At 45.8% G+C, this 13047-nt stretch overlaps 1 protein-coding gene across 4 annotated transcripts in view; it reads left to right on the plus strand.

Moving 5' to 3' along the window:
- NEDD4 (NEDD4 E3 ubiquitin protein ligase) overlaps window positions 1-13047 on the plus strand; it is a 48709-nt gene that overhangs the window by 30897 nt on the left and 4765 nt on the right. For 2 of the 4 annotated variants that reach the window (XM_035130940.2, XM_035130937.2), the window contains 13 exons: window positions 1529-1646; window positions 2182-2346; window positions 2598-2663; window positions 3386-3505; window positions 5854-6060; window positions 7131-7208; window positions 7375-7429; window positions 7529-7587; window positions 9382-9447; window positions 11135-11364; window positions 12020-12141; window positions 12246-12316; window positions 12480-12575. In XM_035130940.2, the coding sequence (XP_034986831.1) occupies window positions 1529-1646; window positions 2182-2346; window positions 2598-2663; window positions 3386-3505; window positions 5854-6060; window positions 7131-7208; window positions 7375-7429; window positions 7529-7587; window positions 9382-9447; window positions 11135-11364; window positions 12020-12141; window positions 12246-12316; window positions 12480-12575 (1453 nt within the window). The remainder of the gene's footprint in view (window positions 1-1528; window positions 1647-2181; window positions 2347-2597; window positions 2664-3385; window positions 3506-5853; window positions 6061-7130; window positions 7209-7374; window positions 7430-7528; window positions 7588-9381; window positions 9448-11134; window positions 11365-12019; window positions 12142-12245; window positions 12317-12479; window positions 12576-13047) is intronic. The other 2 variants (XM_060282816.1, XM_060282815.1) reach the window with 1 other exon arrangement.

Below are 13047 nucleotides of genomic sequence, written 5' to 3' on the forward strand. Positions count from 1 at the left end.
GAAGGCTTGTCTGTGGGAGGTGCTTAGGACTTCTAATCTGTGGATCTGATTCAAAATACTTTTCTGAGATGGCTGTTAAGCAAGAACATTTCTTGATTTCCATTTTAAAAGGGGAAAAACCCCTACAATTTTAAATGAAACAAACTGTTTTTGCATTTTTATAGCTACAGTGGTGCCTCGCTAGGCGAATGCCCTGCTAGACAAACATTTCGCTTAACGAAAGGATTTTCTGATCGGAGGTTGCCTCGCTATACGACGAGGTTTTCTATGGCCACCGCTTCGTCTTGCGAAGTGTGGCCATAAAAACCTCTGATCAGAAAATCAGGGCATTTATCTAGCGAAAGGGGAACCAGCTGTAGCAAGGAAAGGAGGCAAAGGAAGATCAGCTGAGAGGTGCTGACAGCTGTCACCGCCTCTCAGCTGATCTTCCTTTGCCTTCTTTCCCTGCTGCAGCTGGTTCCCCTTTGTGTTCCGCTGGTCTCTGCCCCGGCAGAGACCAGCGGAACACAAAGAGGAACTAGCGGGGGAGGAACTAGGTGTCCGCCCGCTTGCCTTCGCCGAGGCGGCGCTTTCTCGGCGAAGGCAACCCGGGCGCCTTCTCGGGGAAGGCAAGCGGGCGGGCTAGGTGTCCCCCGCTTGCCTTCGCCGAGAAAGCCAGGCGCCTTCTCGGGGAAGGCAAGCCCCCTACAATCCCCCGCTGTGTGTCGGGCGGGATGGGGGGGAAGCGGAGGATCTTTCCTGTCTTTCCCCCCATCCCGCGTGTCACACAGCGGGGATTGTAGAGGGCTTGACATCCCGCCTGTGTGACAGGTGGGATGGGGGGGAAAGACAGGAAAGATCTTGCGCTTCCCCCCCCATTCCGCCCGACACACAGCGGGGATCATAGAGGGCTTGAGAAGAGGAACTCCTAAGATGGTCACTTTTTATAGACATTAAGGCCTCTTTTTCGTCATCTTCGATATCAGCCAGGCATATTTGGTGGGACTTGAGAATGAAGCTAGGTTTATTAAATTTGCTTATAGCTTCCCACTAAAAAGCCCTAAAATGAGTTAGAAGCAGTGACGGTGCCAGGCCATTTTGTGCTCTAGGCACATTATCATATAACAATATAACATACAACAAAAACTAATCTGTATAAAACCATGCCCCTCAAAGGTCAGTATTGCGCCCCCTGAGGTCTGTGCCCTTGGTGGCTGCCTCGTTGGCCTGATGATAGCACTGGCCCCGGTTCCAAACAAAAAAAATACAGTAATAAAACTACAAAAACAGATTAAACCCTTCGTCTGGAAGAGACCCGTGTCAAGCCTGAAGCTTGTCATGGCCTCTGGTCATTCAAAACGCTGAAAGCTCTGCCAAATGCCTGCTTTGGTCTGCTTTAAGCTTCTCAGCCAGCTCCATAATTTAACGTTGTGATCTGACTGGTCTCGCTCTGGAAGCAATCCTTTCGTTTACATTGTACCTCTTCAAATACTTGAAGCCTCAGAATCCACCCACCTCCCATGTTCCCTTAAACAACATTTTTGTGCAGGGACAACGGACCCGATGCGGAGACTGGCAACATTCAGCTGGAAGTGCAACATGCTTTTGCTCGCCGGCATCAAATAACCGAGGAGGCGGAGAATCTGGACCACAGAGAATCTCCTGAGGTGGGAACCTCACTCTTCATAGCTTTCATAGCATCTGCTTTACCCTGACTTTTGACACTTGAGATGCATATTTTTAGGGCTCGCCTTATTTTTGTAATTGTAAGTTGTTTTAAAGTGTTTTTAATATTGTGTCTTAATGCTGTAACCTGCTCTCGGACCTTAGAATGAAGGTCGGGTAAATAATAATTGTTTTCACCTGTCTGTCTCGAGAGACAATAGAAGAGCATGTCAAAGTCAAACCGTTGGAGTTACAGCACCTGCTGTGGCTGCAGACACCAATTTGGGAGAGACATGTTTTGTTGCAGCTGGGGCAGCTGGAGGCGTCTGGTTGTGCTGCTGCAGATGCAGCATGGCATTTCTTCTGTTTGTGCTCCTCCCAGCAGTCATTCTTCCTCTGGTCACAGCTATGGATAGACCTGACTGTCTGTCTCCAGGCACTGTGGTCATCTGTGAGGGATTCCCATACAGCGGGATAAAATGATGGCGATGATGATAGTGACATTAAAATTCTGATGAAATATTTAACGTTTCTTAGAGTTGGGAGATCATCACAGAAGATGAAGCAACTATGTACAGCAACCAGACTCCCCAAGTCACTGTGCAACACAATTCTGAGGCAGAGAACGGCCTTACAGAAGAACTGAGCACAGAGCTTACGACCTCTGGGAGTTCCACTGCTGCCCAAGCAGCTTCCTGCACTGTAAGCATGATGATAAATCAAACGTTGCATGCTTTAAGCAGCAGGGTCTGCCCCTGAAGAGGCTCTGTATCACACACTCTCCCAACAGCTAGCTTGTTCAAAGGGTAGCCTAGTTCCGTTTCCTGGTTTCTGGTGTATTGGGTAAGCATAGTAGGGTATGCCTGTACCAGGGGTTGTCACCACTCTGCATGTGCTGCTCATCACAACAGTAATTGTAGATCTAAAAGTCTTTTCCCCTCTTGTCCTTCAAGGACGATTTAAGCAGAAGTAGTAACCTGCAGACGTACCAAGCTGAAGAACAACCAGCTCTTCCTGTTGTAAGTTAAGCTCTGAATTATCCTGCCGGATTGTGACTCTTTTCACTGCATGCAACCAAGTCACATGTGCTCGGTCCGTGTTACTGCAATCCTTTCACTACGCCCTAAAGCAATAGGAGAAGATATTGGAATAGCGTTTCAGGGTTTCCTGTGTTGGTTCAAGATCACCAAAGGATAGGAAAACAGATAGGAGAGAAGAACTAGTTTGGAAGGTGATTAGCTTAGCAAAGTGGTGGTGAACGGAGGGGAACTTGTGTGTTTCAGAACTAACAGGGAAATGAGCAATTAATCTGAAAACAAGTAAAACTCCCTTCAAACAGCACACTGTTGGTGTTTGGAATTCACTCCTAGCTTCCAAAACGGGGCTAGGCAAACGTACGGATGATCAGAATACGGCTGGCTGGCTGGCTGGGATGGCACCTGTAACCTCTTTCTATTGTTCAAATTGATTGCCAGTGGCTGGAAGGCCCTCCAGTGGCTGATGTTGCTTTATATTAGTTTACCACCTCTGGACCTGCTCACAGATAGAGTAGGAGACTGCCTACTGGGTGGTGGAGGTTGACTGTATTGGTAACTGCCTAACAGAGCATGTGGTGGCATGTACATTCTTCTCAGTTGTCAACTTGCTTCCTAAAATGTTAAATCTTTGTACTGTGATGTGTCTGAGCCCTGGGGGGAAAATCCACAAGAAGCCTTTGCCAGCTAATTCTGTCTTCTTCTAGATACTGCCTACTTCATCTGGACTGCCTCCAGGCTGGGAAGTAAGGAAAGATGACAAAGGAAGGCCGTATTATATAGACCACAATTCCCAGACTACCACCTGGAAGAAGCCAGCTGTACAGGTACCTTTCCCCACCCCACCCCCACCCCATAGTCATCTGATCTAGAATTAAGATTGCTACATGGGGTTTGGCCAAGTCACTAAAACGCACAGCAATCAGTTCCTGTTTATTCAAGCTTTCCTTGCAAGTCTCATTGGATAAGAAAACGTGACCTTGTAGTCTTTCAGTCCTGTGGAACGCCCAACTCCCATCAGCCCAGTATGAACATTAGTCTAGGATGATGGAAATTGCAGTCTGATCTCTAGAGAGCCACAGGTCCCTTGTCCCTGTTCAGATAAACATTGCAACAAACTCCACCATCCCTGATGGTGTGCATGTCACCACTGAGTTTGCTTGTATCAACATGTATTTGGATGATAGCATTGGAAATTGCATTAAGGAGCTGACAGAGTTTGTCTCATCCTGTTTCCTATTGGAGCACCTTGAAACCAATGAATCATGTTTCTTTGAAATCTCTGAAGAATTGGTTGTCATCCTTTTTTCCATTTGCTCATCCCCTAAGCACAACCTACCATTTTGTTCCAGCAGCCCAAATGATGCAAGCATGTATTATATCCATCCAAGAGTCCCATGCTGAGGGCACTTCAGTACATGCAAGAGTTTACCTGAGCCGCTGTAATTGCAGTGCACACACTGGGCTTAAAAAAAGAAAGAGTACAGGGGTCTTGTGCAAGATCTTATCAGAATTTCAGTATAGCTACAGTCTTGCACAAGACCTCTGATTAATTAAGATAAACTAACCAATAGGAATAGATATTGTCCCCCGCATCAAAAGCACAAATATTATTATTATTAATTAAACCTATTTGCACTCGGAGGTCTCCAAGTCACTTACAGCAATATATATGCATATTAGATATACACACTCACACACACACAAAAAAAAACCGTAACAGAAGGGGAAGAAAGTGGATGGATCATGTAATACACTGATATGTCATCTAACATAACATTTATTTTATTAAAATAAAAACAACATGCCTGCCATATATATTACAAACAACATTAACCATACTCAAATAATAAAGTTTACTGACACCCACTAATCCTATATAATAAAGTCCCTGTGTCTCTGCGTCCAGATTCCCTGTGTCCCGTTTTCCGCGCTACTGAGCATGTGCCCCAGGGACACACGGATTGGACGCAGAGACTGCACGCGCGCACGCTCTCACACACACACACACACACACACACACACTCACTCTCCCCACCCCACCCCTCTGCCCTGCACTGGCTCAATAAACAGTTAAAACAGAGGCCACCAGGTGGAAGGCAGGAGCAGGCAGCAAGGCCCCTAAGCAGGGCAGGCCCTCTCTCAACGTGCCCAAGGGCCTGAGGAGGAAGCCAGGACGACCAAAAAACCGAGGCCCTGGCTTCTCCTCACTAACAGGCCCGAAATTGAGGCCCAAACAGCGCAAGCAACCGGGAGACCCCCGCTGGGCCGGAACGGCCAGGAAAGGCGCGGGGAGGCCACCGAATGCTCAGCGCCAACCGCGGGACCCTCAGAAAGCGCCGGGGCGGGCGCAAGCCCCCCGGACGGCAAAGCTCCCTTCCAGACGCAGCAGGCGACTGAAAAACAGCCGCGGAGGCCAACAAAAGTAGCGGGAGCCACCCCCACCCCCGAAAAACTGGGCATACACCCCGGAGCAGCCGTCCAGGAGCCAGAATTCGGCCACTGGGCCCTGGCAGCTATTGACGGGGGGAAATTAGGAACCAAACGGCAGGCGCAAAAAGCGCATGAAAACAGGATGGGGAGGGATCCGCACTCCAAACACAAGCTTCGGAGGGGGTAAAGGAAGAAATACCCCCCGCACCCCCCAGCCGAGCCCGGGCTGTAAAGGTAAAAAAAGGGGGGGGGGACTTTGGCTTGGGGTTTGGGAAGGGGGGGGAGAAAATTAGGGATAAATTAAGGATCAAAGGGAGGGGGGAGGAACAATCAATTAGACAAGGAATAAAAGCCCCCCACGCGCCGCTGCCACTGAAAAAGGCCGATTGTTCTAGCGCCCGTTTATTAAACGGGCTGAATGGCACTAGTTAGTAGATAAACAACCATTTGGTGAAAAATAACTGGGGACTTTATCACTCTTGTACAAACCGTATGTGCAAATCAGGAAAATAACACTCTTAAGCCAAACCTCAGTAATAATTTTAAGACAAATAATTTGAAATTGCCCCCCCCCCATTAAAAACAACCAACCTGTATTCTGTCAATTGTAAAACATGGTAACTGAGACTGGTAACATTTCCTCTTGTGTAATCCATCTCACAGACTCTGGCTTGAGGTGTTGAGCAAGGTCTTCCCTGCTTGCCCCGCGCATTTCACTCTACTTGCATTCTCAATTTTCCAGCAGGTCGGGGTGGATGTGGGTCAGCAGGCCACAACTCCACATTGTTCCTCCAGACAACAGTTGGCATCAGATGACTCACCGCAGCAGCCTTCGTTCCAGAAAGCCCCAGAAGCTGATCTAGGACTTCTCCCAAAAGGCTGGGAAGTTCGTAACGCTCCAAATGGGAGGCCATTCTTTATTGACCACAATACCAAAACAACAACGTGGGTAGGTAGCTTCTGGATTTGATGCAGCTGTGTATTTTTAATATTGAGGAGACAGAAGGTGGGTGGGGTGAAAGGACAGTTCTTTAAAGAGCAAGGCACGGTCCTTACACTAGTGAGAGTGTTTGGCTTGCTGTTGACCTTTGCTGAACTGCAGACACTTCCCAGCAATATCACGTGAAAGAGGAGGAATCTGTGACTTTCTCTGAGGAAGGGAAGGCCCAGCTTGTCCCCTTGAAAGGCTCCCTCTGAGCTTGGCTTCCATGTGATCTGCCTCGCACAAGGCACTGACTTGCTAACAGGTCCTGCTTTTAAGCATCTTCCCTTCCTGATTCCTTGCTGTGTTACTTATCCTGCCAGCTGCTTCAGTTATACCCTAGTAGTTATTTATTTGTTTTGATTATAGAAACAAAAAAAACAGTAAAATAAGAAGAAAATCCGCTGGCTGCAAAGAAAACCAAGTTGAGAACAAGCCTGTTTCCATAAAACAAAGCTGAGCCAGAACTATATATCTCCCCCCACCCACACCCACCCCAGTCCAGGAACTGGTCTCAAATCCCTGCATAGCATGTCAATTTCTCTTTCTGGATAACATTCTGTCATTACCTGGAGGGAAGCTGCTAACAAAAGGAGAAAGCCCCGAGAAAGCAGAATTTGCTTTTGAAAGAAATGGGGAGCAGATAGAGCTGCTTAAATCTGTCAGATTTGTGTTTTGTTTTTGTTTAATGTGTTTATTTGGAAAATTTAATATAAATTGTCTTTTAAATAAATAAATAAATCTGTCGGATTTGCTGACTGAACGCGGCAGTTCTAAGCACATTTTCCAGGGATTAAGTCCCGTTGAACCATGATTTTACCCATGGAGAGAGGCATGGCTGGATTTCTATGGGGAAATCTTGCTCTCCATGAAGGGTCATATGGATCCCCCTGTTTGAATTCTGCCTCCAGCTGCTTGTGGGAAAGTAGAGTTCAGTGGCTTCCCTTGTGTGGAGCCCTTCCTTTAGCAGCCAGCTAGGAGCCTTAAATGTCCGCGGCTAAAACAGTAGCTTAACAGTGGTTTTTTCCTTGTCAAAGGATGACCCCAGATTCAAAATTCCTGCTCATATGAGAAGAAGGACCTCTTTGGACCCTGCAGACCTTAGCCCTTTACCAGTAAGCACTTGCCTCTTGGCCTTTTCAATACTTTGCATCCCTCAGATTACCATAAAGCACAAGCATTTAAAAGGCTGCTGCGGTTTAAATCTGTGGAACCATGCCAGCACACCCATTATTTAGCATCCTGCCAACGGGTACTTACGATTTTCTCTCTTTCCTTTAGCCTGGCTGGGAAGAACGAATACATACAGATGGAAGAACATTCTACATAAACCACAGTATGTAGAAGATATAGCATGACTCTCCCTGATAAGATATAATACGACTCTCCCTTATTGCTCAGCCTTATTGCAACTAATACATATGTGTGCTTGCAGATACCAAGAAAACTCAGTGGGAAGACCCTCGCTTGCAGAATGTCGCAATAGCTGGACCAGTAAGACTCCCTAGATTACTTTTAAAGCAGTTGTAGCAACTAGTCAAGCATTTGCATCTTCTGTTCACCCCAGGGCACCTTCACCTCAGAAGTTTATAAGTCGGATGCAGGTTAAAGATTTATCCTTCTGATCAGTCGGCAAACTGTATGGTAGAAATAAGAGGATACAAAATGGTTCAAATGCATTGGTGCAGTTATTTTGAATGTGAGAAGTGACTGAAATGGGGCCAGGAATTGAATTAGTGGTGGGAGTCGATGATGTTGAAGTTCACAGGCAGGAGGTGGGGGCAGAGCTTGTAAAGATGAACATCTCCTAGAGCTCAGTGATGTTCATCTGTCTATTGTTTTACTATTGTATATGTTTTAAACTGATTTTATCAGTTTACCTTGGGAAAATTTGGAAAGGTGGCTAGTAAACATTAAGTGAGCTAAAGTAACCCTTCCCCCTGGGGCTCTTTGAGCCAGTCCAGCATTCCAAACACCAGCTGGTAATGATGGTTTTGCAAGGGGAGTGCCTTGAAGGGCCCCCTCTCCATTGCTTCCACCAGGAAAATAAAAGGCTTGGGGCGAGGAGAGGTACTTGATTCCTGGCATGGATTCCTGGTACCGTCACTGGGCCTCTAACTTTGGAATTGACTTGGAAATGATGCCTTTTCCAGATTTCTTTCTTTCTTTCATTCATTCATTCATTCTTTCTTTACTAGCCACCTTTCCAAATTTTCCCAAGGCGCAAAGTGGTTTCACCCATCACGATAGTGACAGTTGGATTTGAGAAGAATTTTTGAGACTCTCCTCATTACAGCTGAGCCATAACATTGAACCCAGTTTTATGCATCTGAATCCCCGAATCTTCATTTTATGCTTTCATACTGTTTCATTGATTTTGGGTTGTACTTTTCTTTTAAGGGATAGGGGATTTATATTGTACATAGTGTACACCACTTAGAGATATTTTGAAACATTAAGCAGTTTAGAAATGCTTTTAAATAAAGTGCAAGGCTCTCAAATTGGTCTCCAGCCACAGCTCAGTTGCACCCCTGAGATAAGTAGGTGGGGTGAACTCAAGCCCCTGTTGGCAGGCTCTGTGGAAACTATTTACTAAAGGTGGTATCTGAACCATTTTGGATCCATTGTGGGATCTGTTCCTGTTCATTATTTCCCCTGCACAAAATAGAAAAAGCTAAGAAGGTTTACTAAAGGGGCTGGTTTTGTGTTTGTGAGGGATAAGTGATCCAATTCTGGCTTGCAGAAAATGAGATTTTTTTGTTGGAATAAATTTATATTAATACAGTGGTACCTTTATTTACGAACTTAATGCATTCCAGAAGTCTGTTCTTAAACCAAAGCGTTCTTAAACCAAGGCGTGCTTTCCCATAGCAGCGGGGGACTCAATTTACAAATGGAACACACTCAACAGGAAGTGAAACCTGTTCTTATTCCAAGGCAAAGTTGACAAACCAAAACACCTACTTCCAGGTTTGCAGCATTCTTAATCCAAGTTGTTCGTAAACTAAGCTGTTCTTAAACCAAGGTATCACTGTATTTCTATAAAAAGTGAATTAAAACTTTGGGTAGTACTGTGGACAAGGATTGCAAAACAAGTGTGTGGTATAACTGAAAGATGCTCTAGTTACCTCCTGAGTGTCCTCCCACCCCAAATTCTGTCACAAAACTGTAATCCCCTGGCCTAAGTCAGAAACTTTCATGCATCAACAAATATTTGCTCCATTGAAATGTGATGTTGGATACTTGGACATCTTACATTCTTCTACCCTTCCCTCTTCTTCTTCAAAGGCTGTGCCTTATTCCAGAGACTATAAAAGAAAGTATGAATTCTTCAGAAAGAAGTTAAAAAAGCAAGTAAGTTATGAGTGTAGTAACTTCATAGTCAGTATGTTTCCAGAATGTGTGCTGCTTCTCCTGTCTTCTTCTCTTGCAATGAATGCAAAGATCAGCAGTGTTTCACCTCTCCCCCCCCCAAAAAAAACCCTACGATTAGTGATCTTCCCCTGCCCCCTGGGCTATGACAATGTTACATGAGGTAAAGGTAAAGGGACCCCTGACCGTTAGGTCCAGTCGCGAATGACTCTGGGGTTGCGGTGCTCATCTCGCTTTACTGGCCGAGGGAGCTGGCGTACAGCTTCTGGGTCATGCGGCCAGCATGATTAAGCCGCTTCTGGCGAACCAGAACAGCGCATGGAAACGCGGTTTACCTTCCCGCCGGAGTAGGTACCTATTTATCTACTTGCACTTTCAGGTGCTTTCGAACTGCAAGGTTGGCAGGAGCAGGGACCAAGCAACGGGAGCTCACCCCCATCGCGGGGATTCGAACTGCCAACCTTCTGATCAGCAAGCCCTAGTCTCAGTGGTTTAGACCAGCGTTTCTCAACCGCTGTTCCGCGGCACACTAGTGTGTCGCGAGACGCTGGCTGGTGTGCCGCGACGTGCGGCGACAAGAAGGGCGATTTGCATTGTCACGTGCCTGGCGGCCGCCAATAAACAACACTGACCCGCCAGAAAGCAATATTTCTCCCCCTCTTTCCCAAAGCTCAGTGCAAACGAGCCTGGCAGCCGCCAATACACAACACTAACCCACCGGAAAGCAATATTTCTCCTCCTCTTTCCCAAAGCTCAGTGCAAACGAGCCTGGCGGCCGCCAATACACAACACTGACCCGCCGGAAAGCAATTTTGGCAAGTGTTTCTTACAGTCATAATTATAATATAGGGCGGCACAGAGTTAAATTTTTTAACTTTTTTAATGGTGGTGTGCCTCGTGATTTTTTTCATGGAACAAGTGTGCCGTGGGCCAAAAAAGGTTGAGAAACACTGGTTTAGACCACAGCGCCACGTTACATGATGTTACATGATGTATCACTGAACAAACCAGTGGAATGACTAGTGTACAGACTACTTTAAATAGTCACTTGGCACAGAAGTACACTTGCACACGCATGCCCACCTTGTTAACTATGCATAAGAAAAACCTTGCTGGGTCAGTCCAAAGGGTACCCAAGGCCCATCAAGTCCAGCATCCTGTTCCCACATTGGCCCATTATGGAATGCCCACAAGCAGGAGCTGAGTGCACCAGCAGCGCTCCCCCCATTTTGCCTTGTCCATGCCTCCAAGCAATACTAACTGAAACTCATCCAAGCCTTATGCTCTGTGAATTCATCTAACCCAGTCAACTGCCCTGTGATCCTCAGGTGAAGGGAAATAAAGATTTAATAATAAAAAATACGTAGTCTTCTTTCAAAGCCATCCAAGTTGGTGGCCATCTTGTGGGAGTGAATTCATTAACTATGTGCTCTGAAAAAGTAACTTTAAAAAAGGTATACTCTTTGAGTGTACTCTTTGTAAGCTTGGAGCATTAACAGTCTAGGCTGATATTTTTAGGGCACATAACTTCAAATGTTCCATGTTTAATTGAAGAGCATTCTTCAGTCTTCATTGATCAAACTTCTTGCCAAAAGTGCAGTGCCCTGTTTTAAGTATCCTCCCTTCATTTTGCTTGACTCTAACAATCAGTTATCGTGTTTCTCTTCAGAGTGATATTCCAAGTAAGTTTGAAATGAAACTTCACCGTGCCACAATCTTCGAAGACTCCTACAGAAGAATTAGTGCTGTGAAGAAGCCAGAGTATCTCAAAGCCAGGCTTTGGATTGAATTTGATGGTGAAAAGGGTTTGGACTATGGAGGGGTTGCCAGGGAGTGGTTCTTCTTCATCTCCAAGGAAATGTTTAACCCATACTACGGATTGTTTGAATATTCTGCCACGTAAGTAAGACACCTACTGTGGCCAAGATTCTGCCGTTTTTCTGTGGGTGTGAAATGTTGAATAGCTTAAACAACAAATTAGCCAGCCTGCCATCCAGAAACTTCATTTGAAGTTCTCCAGTGTTAGGTGTGTGTGTGTGTGTGTGCGCGCGCGTGTGTGCGCATAGAGGGAGCACTAAGTTTCTTCACTTGGCTAAACTTGGCTACTCTAAGGCTCATCTTTACCCATTTCTTTGAGAATGGCAGTTCTACAATTTGAGTCTTAAGAACCAAATTTAACCTTGAGCAAAACTCCAGGAGGAGGAGGAAGTAGCCCTTCTGCAACTCATCTTTGCACTTCTACCTGGGGGGGGGGGCAGTGGGATGAGGCAAGTGCTAGACTGGATGGATGGCAAGTTTTGACTTCCTGGGGAAGGGCAATAACTCAGTAGCAGAGAGTCTGCTCTGGGTACTCGAGGTTGATTGAACTGCAGGTGCAGTACTCAGTATCTCCAGGTAGGGTTGGGGAAAGACTTTAGGGAGCCATTGCTGGTCCACATAGTCAAAGCTGATCCTGATGGACCAATGGCCTGTTCCCCGTAGGGCAGCTTCTGAGATGTTTGAGCAAATGTCTACTGCTAGTATATAGAGCACACGGCCTCTACTTCCCTTGCAGGGATAACTATACTCTCCAGATTAATCCAAACTCCGGCATGTGCAATGAAGACCACCTTTCATACTTCAAGTTCATCGGCCGTGTGGCAGGGATGGCCGTCTACCATGGGAAGCTCTTAGATGGTTTGTACTTGACCTTACAGAGGCTGCTTCTTGGCCGCTATTATTAGCACTGTGCTCCATAACATTTCTTTGTGACCTAACTCTTCCTCTTTGTTCTCTTGCAGGTTTCTTTATTCGCCCTTTTTACAAAATGATGCTTCAAAAGCCAATAATTCTTCATGATATGGAATCTGTGGTATGTAACGTTCACCCCCAGCTGCTGCTGTTGCCTCACATTTTTATGGTGAATTAAATTGGTGCACATTCCTACCCATTATTTACATTTGTTAGCACCTTCCACCCAAAAGACGGTTTATGTTGCCGGTCTTAATCACTCATCCCTGTCATGTTCACTTTAGGACAGTGAATACTACAGTTCTCTGAGGTGGATTCTTGAAAACGATCCCAAGGAACTGGACCTTCGGTTCACAGTGGATGAAGAACTTTTTGGGCAGGTTTGTACCCATGGAGGGCTTAAATTAGAACACTCAAAAGGTACAGGATGCCTTAGATCAGGGGTAAGCAACCTAAGGCCCATGGGCCAGATGCAGCCCAATCGCCTTCTCAATCCGGCCCACGGACGGTCCGGGAATCAGCGTGCTTTGACATGAGTAGAATGTATCATTTTATTTAAAATGCATCTCTGGGTTATGTGTGGGGCATAGGAATTTGTTCATTTTAAATATATATATATATATATATAGTCTGGCCCACCACATGGTCTGAGGGACGGTGGACCGGCCCACGGCTGAAAAAGGTTGCTGACTCCTGCCTTAGATGGTTGCTTCAGTCTTCCCTTGTCTAATATTGACTTATTCTTTTTTGATAAGGAAACAGTAAGTTGATAAGTGAGTTGAATTAAGAGTTTTTACCTGGTCGTCTCAATATTTGTGGTCATCTACAAAATAAGTTTAAATTGCAGTGCAT

Source organism: Zootoca vivipara, chromosome 14 (genome assembly GCF_963506605.1).
Source record: "Zootoca vivipara chromosome 14, rZooViv1.1, whole genome shotgun sequence".
NCBI classification, from domain to species: Eukaryota; Metazoa; Chordata; class Lepidosauria; order Squamata; family Lacertidae; genus Zootoca; species Zootoca vivipara.